Source organism: Anser cygnoides, chromosome 22 (genome assembly GCF_040182565.1).
Source record: "Anser cygnoides isolate HZ-2024a breed goose chromosome 22, Taihu_goose_T2T_genome, whole genome shotgun sequence".
NCBI classification, from domain to species: Eukaryota; Metazoa; Chordata; class Aves; order Anseriformes; family Anatidae; genus Anser; species Anser cygnoides.
In genome coordinates, this window is record NC_089894.1 from 7,159,613 (window position 1) to 7,175,910 (window position 16,298).

The 16,298-nt window shown below is 46.7% G+C and overlaps 2 protein-coding genes across 4 annotated transcripts in view; one reads left to right on the forward strand and one right to left on the reverse strand.

Annotated features, from left to right (window-relative positions):
- DNAJC7 (DnaJ heat shock protein family (Hsp40) member C7) overlaps nt 1–11,379 on the forward strand; it is a 26,259-nt gene extending 14,880 nt beyond the window's left edge. For both annotated transcript variants that reach the window (XM_066981712.1, XM_013199786.3), the window contains exons 9-14: nt 331–422; nt 1,632–1,705; nt 2,098–2,244; nt 2,490–2,642; nt 3,238–3,300; nt 3,851–11,379. In XM_066981712.1, coding sequence (XP_066837813.1) covers nt 331–422; nt 1,632–1,705; nt 2,098–2,244; nt 2,490–2,642; nt 3,238–3,300; nt 3,851–3,888 — 567 coding nt within the window. In that variant the 3' untranslated portion in view covers nt 3,889–11,379. The remainder of the gene's footprint in view (nt 1–330; nt 423–1,631; nt 1,706–2,097; nt 2,245–2,489; nt 2,643–3,237; nt 3,301–3,850) is intronic.
- Nucleotides 9,462–16,292, reverse strand: CNP (2',3'-cyclic nucleotide 3' phosphodiesterase). Of its 2 annotated transcripts, none has more exons than XM_048053166.2 (4): nt 16,160–16,292; nt 13,159–13,828; nt 12,438–12,580; nt 9,462–11,863 (listed from the first exon to the last, which is right to left on the reverse strand). In XM_048053166.2, the coding sequence occupies exons 1-4, from the start codon at nt 16,160–16,162 to the stop codon at nt 11,411–11,413; spliced, it is 1,269 nt and encodes a 422-aa protein (XP_047909123.2). In that variant the 5' UTR covers nt 16,163–16,292; the 3' UTR covers nt 9,462–11,410. The 2 variants fall into 2 exon arrangements, with proteins under 2 accessions (XP_047909123.2, XP_013055242.2); XM_013199788.3 differs by lacking the exon at nt 16,160–16,292 and adding an exon at nt 14,058–14,175.
- Nucleotides 16,293–16,298: the final 6 nt, after the last annotated feature.

Here is a 16,298-nt window from a genome sequence, read left to right on the forward strand (position 1 = left end):
TCACTTTTAATAATTCTAAGTTTATTGTGTTTCAATCCAGGATACCTTGTTCTTCAGATCATTCTAAGCAAGCCCCTTGTTTCCAAGTGCATTTTGTAGAGAAGCACCATGTAGTTGTACCACTTCACTAGCCAAGCTTCTAGTTTTTCCTTACAGAAGAAAAAGCTCTGTGCATTTGGGGACTTGGAAAAAATGTCATAGATGTAGATCCACAAAAACAGTGAGACTTTTTCAAAATTCTGTACAACTTCCATTCACCTAAAATCACAATGCTGATTAGCAGATTTTTTTTCTGATTGGGATTCACTTAACTTCTGTCTGACTTTGTAGCTTAGGAAACTTGAAGAAGCAATAGATGACTGCACGAATGCAGTAAAACTGGATGACACATATATCAAAGCATACTTGAGGAGAGCACAATGGTAAGTAGATGTTTATCATGGACATGCTGAGCTGGTTTGTGGGTAGGAACCTCTTCCCTACAGCACTGAGTGACAGGGTAACAAATCTGAAGCTTAAATGAATAAAAAGTTCTGTCTTAAGAGTCCTTGAATTTGTTTCTCTTCCTTGTGGCGCCGAGAAGACAAGAAAGTATGTAGTCTATCCTGCCTGCGTGGGTCTGGGTCTGCCTGTTTGTTGTTGTGTTCAGGCAAGATTTGTTCTCAAGCTTGACTTGCCTTTTTTTTTTTTTTTTAAGACTAATATAGGATGTTGTTTTCTCCCAGAGAACCCGTCTCTTCTAAGCTGTTTCAGAAAGGTTGCTGGGAGTAATAGATCTTATCTGTGCAGAGCTGCTTCATGCTTCCAACGTCTCTGGATTTTGAAATGGGATGGCCTGTTTCCACTATAAGGGAAATCAGCTGAGGCTGTACATATTTCTGCTGTAGATAATACTGCAATGTAGTACAGTGAGGCTGAGAGAGTTGTACAAAGGATGTTTGGATCTATATGTCTTGTAACTTGGCACCAGCCAGAGAAGTCATCAAGCTCTGTTCTGACTGCACATTTATTTGCTCCTTTGCTCAATACCGTTGGTTCCCTAGTTTGTGAGCAAGCTGCCTGGCCTATAGGCGAACCAAAACCATTACTGCAGCCTTCCTGTTGTGCATACATTTTAATTTACATCCTTTAGTGTTTTTCTTAAGTTCCATCTCAGTAATTGCTAAATTACAGTAAGTAGTTGTGATACAATAGGACATGAGCAGGGCTGAAATGCCAACAGGCAGGCACACATCCCTCTCTGAGGTGCCAGGATCGTCACTTCTAAACAGGGCTGCTAGCGTACAGCTGCACCAGCTTCCTTGAAACGTTACTGGCTGGTATTAGTTTCTGCTGTTGGATGAAGTAATTATCAGATCTTTAAAGTAGAACTTGTGCTGCCAAATGAGATTGCGGTCTCAGCTTGGAGCCCAAAGAACAGGCTCCTGTGCCAGAACTGCCCATAAACTGCGGGTGCTTGCTTCTATTCAGTGTAGCAGTCACGCTTTGTGGGTCCCTCTAATGATTGCTCTTCCTGAAGCCCAGTGCACATATTTTCCTTAATTCATATCCACCCAGAAAGCATGTACCTGCACCCTCTTTTTGATATTTTCCGTGAAGTACACCTTGTCAACCATTGTTTCTTTCCACAGTTACATGGACACAGAGCAATATGAAGATGCTGTAAGAGACTATGAAAAAGTATATCAGACAGAAAAAACAAAAGGTAAGCATATGAGCATTTTTCTGTACATGTATGTGTATATTCTGTAACATGTTAGATTCAGAATATCTAGTTATGGTTCTTATTCTTAACAGTCATCTTGCTTTTCTCGTAGCCTGAAATGAAGTGGACAGAGTAGCCTTAGTCCTTGTGGTTCAGTGTGTAACAAATACGGGTTCAGTAGCACTGGGATGTTTACCTACATTTGGAAACGGTATTAAATGTAGTTAGGCTTTAATTAGCTACCTGGCTATAAATCCAAGGGGGTTGGTTCCTTGTGGCACTTGAATACTTCAGCCCAGGTCACCTCAACATGTTGGTCTGTCAGCCTTTTTTAAAGCAGAAAACTGCTGGACACTAAAGCTGCTTTCCTTTGGCATTGCACTTCTTTCTAGAACACAAGCAACTTCTAAAGAATGCACAGGTGGAACTGAAAAAGAGCAAACGGAAAGACTACTATAAAATCCTTGGGGTTGACAAAAATGCCTCTGAAGATGAGATCAAGAAGGCTTACAGGAAAAGAGCACTAATGCATCATCCAGGTATCCAGAAACAGGCTGTCTTTGAGCATGTATTGTTGCTTTCATCCCTCTGCCCCATGCATGTCTGCTCTCCCCACAACCATCACTTACAGCCAGACATAAATAGGAGAGGGATTTTTTGGACAAATACCATTTCTGACTCCAGAAATCTAAAATACATCTGTGATAGTAACTAGAAATGTGTGGTATTTTCCATTTACACTAGAAACTCAAAGCTTCTTTCCTGCTTCTTTTTATGTCACTAGACCGACACAGTGGGGCAAGTGCAGAAGTACAGAAGGAAGAGGAGAAGAAATTCAAGGAGGTTGGTGAAGCCTTTACCATCCTGTCAGATCCCAAGAAGAAGGCCCGCTATGATAGTGGACAAGATCTAGAAGAGGATGGATTGAACATGGGTGGTAAGTGTTTATGGTATTCTATAGTGGCAGCCTTTAAAAAGATTAGACCGTTTAGTCTGCCTTCTTCTCTAAAGCAGCCAGACAGTTCTTGACCTCTCAATTGTAATAATCCTGTGAAGTGGCTTGGTTTGGTCTGCAGAAGTATTTGAATGGCAGATACTCAATGACTGTTTGAAGTTGCAGATAGTAGGCACCATATAATCCAGATTATCCTTGACTGAGCTGTTAGGTAGTAGGTACCATTATGCAGAAGCTTCTGTCTTTTGTAAGAGGTATAAAATCACATCACAGAAAGGCTGTGGGCCCCAAAATGTTGCTTATCCAAAATTCTTAGGTTGCTCCCGTGACTAGAACTGTCTCACAGCTGTTGCTTTTACCCGTTTTCTGCCACTGGCAGTAGCCTGTTACTCTGCTGTAGTACAGTATAGCAGTGTTCTCTGCTGCTACATGATAGTGGACAAAGCAAGCTATTTGCTTATAGCTTTTTGTCCATTTTAAAATGCTTTATGGGCCTTCAATTAAGAAGCAATTTCTAAACTGAAAACTGTAACTATCTGTTTTACTTCATCTTACGACTTCCTTTTCTTCCCTATAGATTTCGATGCAAATAATATCTTTAAGGCCTTCTTTGGTGGGCCAGGTGGCTTCAGTTTTGAAGGTAGGTGGAAGTGTCCTACTGTTGGTGTTGGAAGTGGTAAGTACACAAATCGCTTGACAGGACAGCCGAGTTTCCCCAAGCTTGATGCAGACGTTTTGAGGTGACTGGAGGCAATGAAGGAGCTGTTGCTCATGTCCCTTCAAACCTCAAATGCGGTCAGGCTTTCTTCACACATGGCAGAGTAAGATGGTTTTATACAGCACTGAGCAAGGTCTCAGCACTTACCTAGTGTCGATATACCCCTTAGGGAATTTCGTGTTCCATAATGTCTTTTGTTAAGCGAATTTTGGAAAGTCTTGCATGGTTTGTGTCCCATTTACCTTCATCCTTGTAAATTTGTCTCCAGGCCTCCTTTCCCTATATTACCAGTAATCCACTCTTACCTGCTGGAATTTAGCTGCTGGAAATGCATAGCTCAGATCTCTCCCACTTGTCCAAATGGTTTTGTTTGAGTTAAGTGCTGGCCTGGCATCCAGCTATTGCAAAATGGTGTTTAACCACATCGCCTTTGAACTTTGAAAGTGCTAATATCTTCCATTTTCTTTTTCAGCTTCTGGGCCTGGAAATTTCTTTTTCCAGTTTGGCTAAAAACAAACAAACACACATACCTGATCTGCTTATTTTAGCCTTGAATACGGACATACTTTAGACTCCTTCCTTCATCATGTCTCATTGTACTTAGAGCAGTTTCATTTTTCTCGGTTGGAGACCTCTGTTTTGTGTGCTTTTGTGTGTGAAGAGGAAACCAGCTCGGGGAGGGGAAGGCTTGTGAATTTTGTTTTACTGTTAACTTTATTAAAAAAAAAAATAAAGCTTTGAATCTTTTGGTCCCTCCATGCTGGCCCGTACTTTCAGACTGTTCCTGCTCCTCAGCAGAGAGGATTTCCCTGAAGTCCTCCTGGAAACTTGCCGTGTGAGAGGGTGAAGTAATCTCCAGTTTTGTTTTGGTTGGCTCCAAAGTGCGATATGGCAGCATGTCTAGGGTTTGTAGTAACTTGTAAGTTATCTTAATCTTCTGAAAATGTTGCCAAGATTCGGTCAAACTTCATACAATTGCATTTTACCTGACAGCTGTCTTTTTTTTTTTTTGCCATGGTTCTACCAGAACGGTACACTTGGGCATTAACTTAATCGATAATGTGTGAGCTTAAAAATTTTGTATCAGAGAGAAATGCTTCTTTGGATTTAAAAGAGCAGCTTATGTGAGAATTCCCTGTGATGCAGCTAGAATTAAGGGCTTTGTGTTTCCACTCCATGAATTGTCCTCTTTAAGGGAATGTTGAATTTGCTCTGGGCTGAATTTTTCCACCGTATGTTTTTTAATTAATCTACTTGAACATTTAATATCTGTGCTAAACTTGATTTTCTTGGTTTTAAAATCTTTGTTTGATTTTTGTGTTACTGATCCGTAACGTGGATGAGCTCTTTTTAGCTTTGAAGAAATGCAACGTAATATTCAGGTTATTAATTGAAAATGGTTACTGTGTGCGTGCAGCAGTGTGTTCTCATAATGTTTACAAGAACTGTACAAATATGTTAAACTAGTCAAGTAGTTTTCAAATAGAAGTAATTTACTAGTCCAAAGAAGCAAGAAAATGCAAAGTCAAACTCTGAACTGACAGTCTGTCACTTGCTTCTCTTGCACAATGTCAGGACAAGTGCTGGAGTGATGAGCTTAAAGCCTGGAGCTGCGTGCAGCTGCACCACCTCGAATTGAAAATGGATTTGGTTCAGTGGTACTGCCAGTTAACGTGAATGCTCTTCTGTTTTTCACCATAACTGTAGTGTTACAGCAAGACCTCAGCTGAGAGAGGACTGCTTCCAGAGTTCTGCCCGGTTTTCTAGAAAGTGAAGAATCTTTTCTTCAGAGGTGCTTTGGTCAAGTTGAACGCTCTCTCTAAAGCAGTTCTGGAGCACAGCGCGTGGCGTTGTCTGCCAGCTTCAGGCAGCCTTGCTCAGAAGTTGGGCTTTGAAAGAAAGTATGTTGGCACTCCCCAGCACCAGCGTGAAGGGGCAGAGGCTCAGAAGCATTGTTGTATCCAGAGTTTCTTTAAACTGACCTGCTGTAGTGTAGTGACATTTGTAGAGCTGAATTTTGCTTGGGTGAGAAAACGCGTTCGTAGAAATCCATGCAAGGCTTTTTCCTAGAGAAACCTGACACTAACTTTTATATAATACCTGACTTACCTTCTGACTGCAGGAACAAAAATTGCAATGACTTCATTGCACAAAACGATTATTTGAATGCTGACATCTTTGTCTTCCTTCCAGTTGAGGGCTGTACTTGTCCTGTCTAGTTGGACGGAGTTGCTAGACCGCAATGCAAGTGAACTTCATTTCCAACAGTTGCAATAGTGCCGTGGTGCTGCTGCTGAGTACTGCAGTCCCGTGGTTTTAGGTTTGTCAGAACTTTTGACAATCTGCTTTCATAGAGGGAAGATTTAAGGGCTTAAATTCTAGTACTGCAGAATAAAGGAAGCATTTTATAACTCACTCAAAAGTCAGCTTTTAAAATGAGCCAATGTTAAGTAATATTTCCAAAAGTAGACTCTGCAACGTTTATTCAAACTTCCTTTGCATCAGTGTAATGTGATGGACTCACCCGGATTGCACTGAGAGCAAAATAAGGTCCTAGCATTTTTCAGGCTCTGGAACGGTAAATATCTGGGGAACTAAAATCCTGGTCTATGCACATTGAGACTTCTCCAGTTCTCATGGCACTTGTAAATCAGAGTTTACAGGAGTTATTTTAGTGTGGCATTCCGGATTCATAATGTGTCGTCCTGTGTGTGTCGATAATTACTGTACAGTTTGGACTTTTCTCAGTCTTCTGTCACCATGCAGAGACGTGTACTGCGTTTGTCAGTGTGGTTTTTATTACTATTATTTCTGCCTCCTCCCCCCCAGTTGAGTATGACAGGCTTTCTTCTCTCCAGGTTGTGAATGAGACCATTCCTTGGAGGACGGAAATGGAATGGCTTTTCTGAGAGAGGAAACGTGTACAACAGATATTTATGAAACCGTACCTGAATGCATGATTTAAAGTAGTTTAATATTAACATGGTGAGTGCCAAGACTTTTCCAAGGAGCGCTGTTGTGTGGTTAAAACTGAAGGCAAACACATGCTCACTTTTGCACAGTGCTTTGGGGTCTGACGGGCGTTCAGTGACTATCCCCTTACCTCAGGAGCGCAGCAGAGCATGGAGGTAGAGGTGCGCCGGAGTTGTAGCCTCTGTCTTGTCCGAGCACAGCTGGGAGATGCAGGACTGTGTTTGTTTCAGAAAAATCTGCATGGATGTGCGCTGCTGGAAACGTTGCCTTTCATACCTGGTAGTTACAGAACGTGTCGTGGGTTGTGGTTTGTGCATAGCCACAGGGAACCTTGGTGCCATTTTTCCAGCTGCTACCATTCTGCAGACCTCCCCGGCTTCCTTTGGCTCAATAGCGGCTACCAGGCATAGGAACTTGCCACAGAGATAATTAATAAATACCTTAAAATGATATTATGCTTCTGCTTTTTCTAGAGTGATGAAGAGCTAACGTAGGTGATAGCCGTGAGACGCAAGCACAGGGGGATGTGTGCGAGTCGAGCCTCACTTAGCAGTGAGCTCTTCCCTTTGGAGACTGGGGGGCACCACGGGAACGTGGCACATGCAAGAAGCTGATGGCAAAGCCCCCCCCTTTAATGAGGAAGGGGCTTCGTGGAGGTCAGTCCTCGTAGTTGCTGAAAGGTTTGGTTTTTGGCATTACAGGAAGAGTCTTAATCAACATCAAAACGTACTGAAAGGTGCCCCCAGACTTTCCCATGTGCAGGGGCTGTTCCCTGACCTGCCCGGCGAGCAGCCGCGCTCCCATCGCCTGCAGTGCAGCTGCTTTTGCTTCGTCTTGTGCGTCTGCCCCTCGGGCCTCAGCTCCTGCGTAGTGTTTTGGAAAGGGAACAGTCGGTGCTGTAAGAGTGCCCGCTGATGGGAATTACCCCAGGGGTGGCAGAGGTGATGTGGCTGGAAGGCAGGCCAGGTCGGTGCTGAAGGGAGGGTCTTCGATGAGACGAGATGAACCTGATGGCTATTGAGCAGCTCGATAACTGACAGCGCAGTTGTTGTCGATGAAGGACGTAAAGTACAGGAAAAATGTGTGCGTGAGGCTAAGCTCGGCGGGCTAAGCTGTGTAAAGTGAGGCTGGGTGAGGCTATGACTGGAGCATTAACAGGCAGATGAGGAGTGTTGGACTGTTACCCTCCCTTTATTTCTCTGTCTCCATCATGATCTTGTGGTGTCTGAGCTGCTGTGGGGCTGGTTTCGAAGTGCAGCTGCATTCAAATTAAAATGGAAGCAGTTTCATGCTTGAAAAATGAAAAAAATGTGTCGGTAATGTTAGTGTTTGGGAGATACTTGCATGTACAATGATCTGACCTCTAGACCACAAAGCCTGGTGTGTTTTTGTTTGTTTCTCGTGTGGATTTACTTTCCAAATCTGATGCTGTTTCAGCTCCACCTTTTGCAGGGAGTGGTGCAAGTCCTTTCCAGACTCGCTGAACCTGGACTTGAAATCAGCTGTAAAGACCATTAAGATGCTTCTGGCTGCCCGTTTTGACAGGCTTTTCTAATTGTTTCTGCTTTACATATACATAGGAAAGTACATGATTTTTTGTGAACTTGGAAATGTTGCTATAAAGCTGGATCCTGTGCTCTAAAGGCTTCTGACTGTTTTGTAAATACTTGCATTAATGCCAACTGGATGGGGCAGAATGGTTTAGGGACAACAGTATTAATTAGCGGTGGAATATTGTTAAGTCCCTCGGAGCTTTCTGTATCTGACTGGGATATAGAGTGAAAGCACCCGTGCTGTTGTGTTGTTTCCGATACGGAAACTGCCGCCTGCGAGCTCTGGCCTCTGAGCCAGCCTCGCGTCGGGTGGCTGCGCTCGGCCAAATCAGTCTTCAACTACTTGAATGACCAAAGCATTTGGACCATGCAGTGGCTTGCTTATTCCTTCAAACTCACTTCCTCAGCTTACTAACTAAAGATGTTCGCTTATCTTCAAGTGGATGGCTTTCATCCCGTTTAAATTTGTGCCTTGTACCCTCCCCTCCCCTTCCTTAGGGAAAAGGACAGCTCGTGGATTGCGCCTACTTGAGCCTCTCCAAGTAGTGCTGAGCTCCGTCGCGTTGTTATAGCCGTGCTATAACTAGGTCTGAAAGGTGACAAACTCAGCCGTAGCAGTTCTGTGACCCTCCTTTCCCCCAGAGGCCGTTCACACGCAGCAGCTGCCGAAATCTGGAGAATTCCCTATTGCTCACTGGGGCAGCAGGACCTGTGCCTGCCGTGGGAAGATGATGCAAAATGCCTCGGCCTTCCTCAGCTTGCCCCGGCTGTCCCCAGTCCTGCAGTCAGGGACAGGGTTGTCCTTTCTTCTTGGAGCAGTGCTAGGCACGTCTTCTCTCTAGAAGATCTGACCTCTGATGGAAAGCTCTCGTGTGAGTTGTGAGTTAGGGCGCCGAGATGAGGCACAGTCTGCAAAGCAGCGTTACTGAGTTAGAGCTGGCGGCGTGTTCAGGGGGTGGCTCGGGAGTGCAGTGCTTGGGGAGAGCTTGGACGCTGCCTCTTGGCTGGCTCTGCAGTTTGCCTGCAGTTCTTGCATAGCCAATCTCACGTTGCTTACTCCATCTTAGTCCCTGCTTTCACTTAAAAACTCGTTCTTCAAAAGAGAAAATCGCGTGAAGCAATGGTGGGGGGGGGTTGAGTGCAAAACAGCAAACCGAGCACCTTCATTGCATGCGTATCTGCTTTGTTGTAAAGACATTAAGGAGTAGTCAGACAACCGGACCCTGATGTGAAGCCGACTTGGAGAGGACAGTAGACCCTGTGCTGCAGTATTTATCTGAAATGAAATTCTGAATGTTTACCTCAGTGTAAATATCTTACCTTTCCCGTGGGAGGAAAGGAGTCTTGCATGGAGCAATCACTATCCAGATCGCTTTGCCAAACACGTCATCCTCTCTAAGGCAGGCTTCACATTGGTATGAACACTGTCCCTCTTTGGACCCTTACCTTTCTAGGATGTGAATGGTAAAAATGTGAATATTTGTTGTTTACTTCATTAGGCATAATTCATAATGATGTGTTTATATGAAGAATATCACAGACTGAAGCAAAACCATATGCAATTGGTTTACTTTATTATAAACTGTATATGATGTACAAACTAATAAAAACTTAAATGACGACAGTCTCACTGTTGTTCTTGAACAGGCAAATAAACAAGATACTCCAGCTGTGCATTTCAGTGCTGGATGTGATCTGGAGCGTTGGGTTGCGTTACCAGAGCACTGGAGGGAGAGGTGGCTCAGCATGCTCCTGCATACTCTCAAGAGCTGTCCTGGGCAGATGCTGTTAAATTTTTTTTTATAGTTTTGATGGAACAAAACCGCATGAGACTTCTCACATGGCACTCACAACTCTCCTGGTGCAGAAGCTAGCCAGCTGTTTATCCCTTGAAGGTAAGGGGGGATTACAGGCATTCCATCTTTTGGAAACAGCAGGAACTATTTTGCTTTGCTAGAAAACGGGGAGTGTTTATCAGATTAGCCCAAAGCACTCCTTGCTTTTGTTTTAAATGTTCAGAGGAGAAATGCTTCTTGCACAGGCTGAGCTGGGCTTCCTGAGCAATACAGGTTTGAGTGCGCACAGCTACGGGTAAGCTGTGCCCATGTGACAGCTCCTTTACAGATATGAACCCAGCACATGCATGTCAAACACAGTAAGTATTTACATTTATTAATACTGGATTAACGTCACTGTGCAGTTCACCAAACACTGAGCCCTAGCATGAGTTTAAACTGTTGTCCTGACCTGACTCCATTAGTTGAGCTTTTTGTTATGGTAAAGTAGTGACCACATATCCACTGTTGACTGACAGACAATCTGGCTAAGAGCAAAAACATAAGCTTTAATAAAACAGACTTAATAACAAAAGTACTTGATCATTAACTTTTTTCCAGCCAATGGTTTAGGTTTGAGCAGACTTAAGTTACGCAGTTACAATACCTCCATTTACTTCCTAAATTACAATGTTACTTCCATCCTAACTTTTAACATTCAAGTGCATTAGATAAAACTAGTAAAATCTTGCATGAAGTACAGTTCTATACTTCAGACATGATTTTAGTTTCTATAAAATAAGATGGAAAAGACATTAGTTCATCTCTTCCACTCCCCGCCAAGGCAGGATTGTTCCCTACAAAACAAGGGCACTGGACAGTACTTGGTCCTGCCCGCTCTTACATGTGCTCTGAAAAGACTGGAGCCATGTTACAGGAACTGAATGCATCTCCTGAGATTTAACTTGTTTCCTCTTCTGTGACTTCTTCATTTTTTTTTTCCTGTCTCTAAGACATTATCTGGCAATGTGCTTTTCTTTTTTGTGCTCACCAGCACGTCTCTTCCCTGCACTTGAAGGAAGCCTGAGCATGAATTGGGGTAGAACATGCAAGGCTTTTTGGTACCCTGTTGTCTGTTGCAAATCCTCTTCTTATGGACTAAATTTTTAGTAACTGCCACACTTGACAGAAGTGACCCATAATTGGGTCTTACTGGTTCTTACCTAGTAATTCAGCTACCAGAATTACTGACTTTTAGTCCCTCTGGTTTGGGAGAGGGGAGAGGCATTACGCAGTTCACTTCACTTGGCTTCAGACCAGTTATGTACAGGCTTTGGTCTGCCACTGCTTGATCATATAGTGCTGGCATGTAAAGATCTAACGATTGTGGTTCATAGGGAAGTTATAAAAGACCATAGAAGATCTTCCTCTGAGGAAGAAAACAAGCAGAACACCACAGCTCGTTCTTTCCAAAAGTCTTCCATTAAAAGCACTCAGCAACACTTCAGTTACTGACATCAGTTATTCAACAGTTTTCCTTTGTCAGTCAAGAGTTGTTTGTTTTCTTCCAGAGGCCAATAAACTGTCTCCCCAGAGACACTTCATACTGGGGTTGGCAAAAAGGGCTTACTTTAGTAAAGGTAGAATTATTTCTCTTTACAATTATAAAGGTTACTGAGTTACTTGCCTTTTAAAAACAACAAAGAAAAGAAAGCTACCCTGCCCATGCTCTTAGATGATGGTGCAGGAACTAAAAGCAGAGCCCCGTTTGTTGGTGCTCTGCGTAGGCACAAGTTTTCCTTTTCCATAGTAACCTGAGAATATCACCCTCACATCGATCTTTTTAGAAAGGACGAGCATCCACATACCATTATCAAAATACTGCAGTTTCCCTCCTCCGATTTCCCCCACTTCATCCCCTTTGTTCCCTGCCTTTTCCAGTTTCACAAACTCCAGCAGATCGAGCCCAGTCTGGACTGCTTCTACGCCGTTGGCACAGCCGAGGGTGATGTGAGCCCGGCTGCCTTTCGGGAGGTTGTCAGTGGACAGGAGCTTATCGACATCTCCAGGCCACAGCAGCAGCTGCGGTTCGCTCAGCTCCACACGGGCACCAACAGTTTTCGTTGTGATGAACAGAGCAGAAATGGACAAGGTGAAGCCTTTGCCGTAGGAAGCCTTCACGGCCTGGGAGAAGAAAGAGGGAGACGAGTCCAGACCAGAGCTTTAACCAACACCACGCAGGTGGAATTGACAGCAATGTGGCTGGCTTTATTGGCCACAAGCTCGGGGTCCTGGCTGGCCGGGGTAGCTCTTGCTTTGCCATGTTTGAAACATGGTGGTCAACTAGGTCGTGGCCTGAAGTTCCTGCTCTGTGAATTCAGGGTTGGTTACAGCTTTCTCCTTCACAAATTCCAAATTCAAATGGGCTCTTGTGCTCACCCGCTTTGAAATAATGTGGCTAGAAGTATCGATAATTCTGTTGAATGATTTAACCATCATTCAAGTTAAGCTTTTGGGGATGCTGCTGGAAGTTGGGGTGATGGGGGAGATGTTTAGTTTGGAAACTAACAGGAAATATTTGCCATCTCCCCCATGCTTATCGCTTTTCTATCATATGGGCATAATTACTCTCTCTACAGTTTGCCTCCTAGCTGAGAGCAAAGCTGCCCCCCCCAGCCCACTCCCAAGGCATGTGGATCCCCAGCTGGGAAGGGGAAGGGAGACTCCAGCAGGGAAAAGCTGGAGCCACGGTACTCACTTCTTGCTGTGCGTATTCCTCAGCCCCAGGTGCTTTTCCAAACTCTGTGTATTTCGTGGTGCAGTGTAAGACTCCAGGTGGTCTCTTCACAAAGTAGCTGGTGAGATCTAGTTTTATTTTGGGATCTTCAATAGCAAAAGCAACTGCGAACACAGGTAAGCAATGTTACTATGAAAAAAAATCAACCCCTCGATGCTACCCCTGAGCCTGTCTCATCTCAGCTTTCTTCACCAAGCTGTCCTTCATGCTTCATCTTTCTTACTGCTAAAAAGGACCAGATGGATGCATGAAGTTCTTCCACCTGGATGTAACTAAAAGCCAAATTTCTGCACAGCATCATGGCTCATCTTAAACCTGATGTTGCAGAAGTCCCTTAAGGGGCAAGACCACTTGGTTTTTCCTTTTTTTCTTTTCTTTTTTTCTCTGCATTTGTTCTACACAGCCCGTCCCAGTAACCAGTGGGGTGCCCAGCTGCCTAGAGTAATGCTGCTGCCATCCTAACCCACCTCCCTGCAGCCTCACAGCTAAACAGGCTTTTAAGGAGAACTGTTGGTTTTCAGTTACCAAAGCAAATTTGACGACTATGGGAAACTGGGATTAGTATCTTTAAACAGTTTTCCCTGTTGCGAACTTTAACTAAGAGCGTCACTTTAGAAGCTGACTAAAGTTGTCCCATTTGTTTCATCAAAGTAAGAACTTGATAAGATACTTCTATACATACAATATTTGCTCTCCTTTTTGAAGGCTTTGAGACTTCCAAGCTCATCTAAGAAGAGCTGGCCAGCCTTCCTCAGGTTCTCGGAACTTCTTTTGCTCAAAAACCACCCAAAATACATGGGTAGAAATTCCTTCTCCAAGCTTGGCTTCATCTTCTTCAGGTCTTCCACCGACAGTTTCCATTGATTCTTTTCCTTAAGCTGCGAGCAATCCATTCTCCACGGGGTTTTGGGCTCAGCAAAGATGACTTTGTACCGGTATTTGTCAGCAATATCAAAGAGTTGGTCCAGCCTTTCCCTTTCATGGTGAGTGTCATCCAAAACGATAATGCTGATATCTCGTTTGCAATAGTCAACTAGATCCTCATCAACTTTTGAGTATTCTTCAGGAACGCTGCTTCTTATTCCAGGCGTAATTTTATAGCTATCGACAGAAATGACCTTGCAGGCATCTTTATACCTGTCTTGAATAGCCTGGGCAAGAGTGGACTTCCCACTGCCAGGTAGGCCTCTTAAAATAAAAAAGGTTTTAGACTCTTTGAGCGTGGAGATGGTATCTTCATCATCAAGGAAAGGGAACTGCAAGCTTTCAGGCCTTTCTTTTGCTGATTGAGAAGACATTTTTCTAAATATTTTAGGCAGGAATGTGTGACTCTTCTTCGAGAAGCCTCTGTTCTGAAATCCAAGAAGAAAATGCTTTGTAGGTTAGCAACCCCCGGAGACCGCACGTTCCTGCTGCGTGAGCACGTCCCGGTGAGAGCCCCCACAGGGAGGGAAGGAGGCTGAGGGGACGCGGTTTCACCGCTTCCCGTAACCTCGCTGGGCTTAAAGCACTTCTCACGGCTCCCCCAACCCTCCCCGCAGCAGGGACCCGTCTGTGCCCCGTCCTGGCGCTGCCCCTGACCTGAGGAGTGACCGTGCGGCTCCGCTCCTTGCTCCGGTGTCTGCCAGCAGCAACTTGGGCCCTGCCTGACCGGGAAGGGGAAGCTTCGCCCGTCACGTGGCGGCGGCTGCTGCTTTGCAGGCACCACGAGCTGCCACGGAGCTAAAACCCAGCCAGAGCAGTCTGAGCGTCAAATTTATTTCTGAACGCTTAAACAAATACCTGTGGCCGCTAGATTGCAACGCCGCTGCGCGTCTGGGGGAGCTCTGCCTGAAAAGGGGAAATGAAAGAGCCAGGGGGCTGGGGCAGCTGCTGCAATCCTGTCAGTTCGTCCTGAAATGATGGCAGGCTGATTTAAGTCTGCCTGGGGGTCCTCTGTTCTGTAAGAAAGGCAGTTTCACTGCAAGAATTGCCTCTTTGCACCCCGCTGAACATCAGCGCCGTGACTGCCTCACAGGAGGGAATTTGGGCTCCTCTTTGAACGAGGAGCAACTTAAAATTGCTTCCAGCAAGGGCAAGCCCAATCCCAGCCGCTGCTGAGCTGAACACGAAAGTGAAAGTAACTGCGAGCACCAAAGCAGCTTGGCGGCAGCAGCAGCCTCGGGAAAAGCACCCTGGGGAGCAGGAGCTGGCTCTGCCTCCCTGCCTGCCAGCAGCGCCAGTAACAGGAAGCCCAGGTAATTCCCAGCATGGTCTGGGAAAGCACCGGATTCAGGGAAGTGAGGGATTTCTCCAACTGGTTTCAATGGCACCACCGGGCAGCTGTTGTTTCTGCGGGTTGATGTGTGGCCCCTCCACCCTCCCCAGCTGCATCCTCACATAGCCCAGCCTGGGACCCGCACCTGCCCCTGAGCTCTGCCACAGAAGTGAAAGCGAAGGAGCGAGTCCTGCCTGCGATGCAAAAATCGGGGGGTTTACACGCTGTGCAAGTGGTCTGCCCGCAGCAGGAAAGGACCGTTTTCCTGTTCGCAGAGTGAACAGCCTGTTTAAAAAGTCAGCTATTTTAAGTAACTCTATCCTTTATTTCAGAATTCAGAGGTGTGTTTTGGTTCCAAAACACCCTGGGGCTAGGACCGCAGACCCCCCCCCTGCTTTAGGGATGTGGTAGGCAGGGAGCAGTGCCTGCCCCGGGGCAGCTGCTGTGCAGCAGCGTGGGACGGGGAGCTTGGAGCACACCGAGCTGTGCCTGCTTCCAAAACCAGGGCAGAGCTCCTGCACCACGAACAAACGGGCTCCAAGAAGAGGAAGAACTACCCAACTCTCCTGGGCCCCCTACACCACCTTCCCTGTGGATTTAGGGCTCCCACATCTTCACGCATGAGGAAGCAGAGGTGTGAGCTGGCTCCAAGGGCTGCTGCTCCTCGCAGTGTCCTGGCCAGGGAGGGGGATTTTTGGGCCGGGCAGGGACCAGCAGCACCTCTGAGCAGGGCCGCGGCCGTGTGGGATGCGCTGCTCCTGCGGCTGCGAGCCGGGCACAGGGCTCGGCTGTGAGCGGGGCAGCCCAGCTATTTTGCAGAAAGCAGCTGCTGGTGGCCAAGCAGTGACTGAGGCTGCTTTTCAACCGTGCAAACAAAAGAACAATAATAGAAAACACCCTCAGGACCCATTGTTTAGCAGCCAGCTCGAAGGATAATGCCGGCCTTTATGAAATCGGGCCCCGTACAGCGTGGCCGGACAATGGCACTACAGAGACCCGACCCTGCGGAGCTCTGGGCTCCTCCGGGCGAACAATCCCCGATTGAACGCGCGCCCCTGTCCCGTCCCTGCCTGCGACCCCCACAAAGCCCCCGCTTGTCCTCCGCGTCCCCGGGGCCTCGCTGGGCGATGCTCCCGGACCCAGCACCCCTCTGCACCCCGCTGAAAGGCGTCTGCACCCCAGGGTGGGCTGGGGGAGAGCAGGGGCAGCGCAGCCCAGGACCCCCCCCCGGGAAGAAGCTGCTGCGCCCCCAGCTCCACCCCGCAGCCCCCGGAGCTCCGGCAGTGCCCCCAGCACCCCGGGACCCCCGGGCCGTGCCCCGCACCCCGAGCTCCCCCCCCCCGACACCCGGCGAGGCCCCGTTCCTCCCTCCCCACCGGGAAATGAAACGAAACCGGCCCCGGGGATGCGCCGGCCCCGCACTTACCATGGTGAGGGCAGCGGCCGCCGGTGCGGAGCGGGGCGGCGGGGCAGCGGCTCTGGGGCGGGTGCGATCGCGGCCCCTTTCATAGCACCGGGCACCCCCCGAGCCCCCCCCAGCCCCGCCGTGGCCGCGCCTCCCCGGG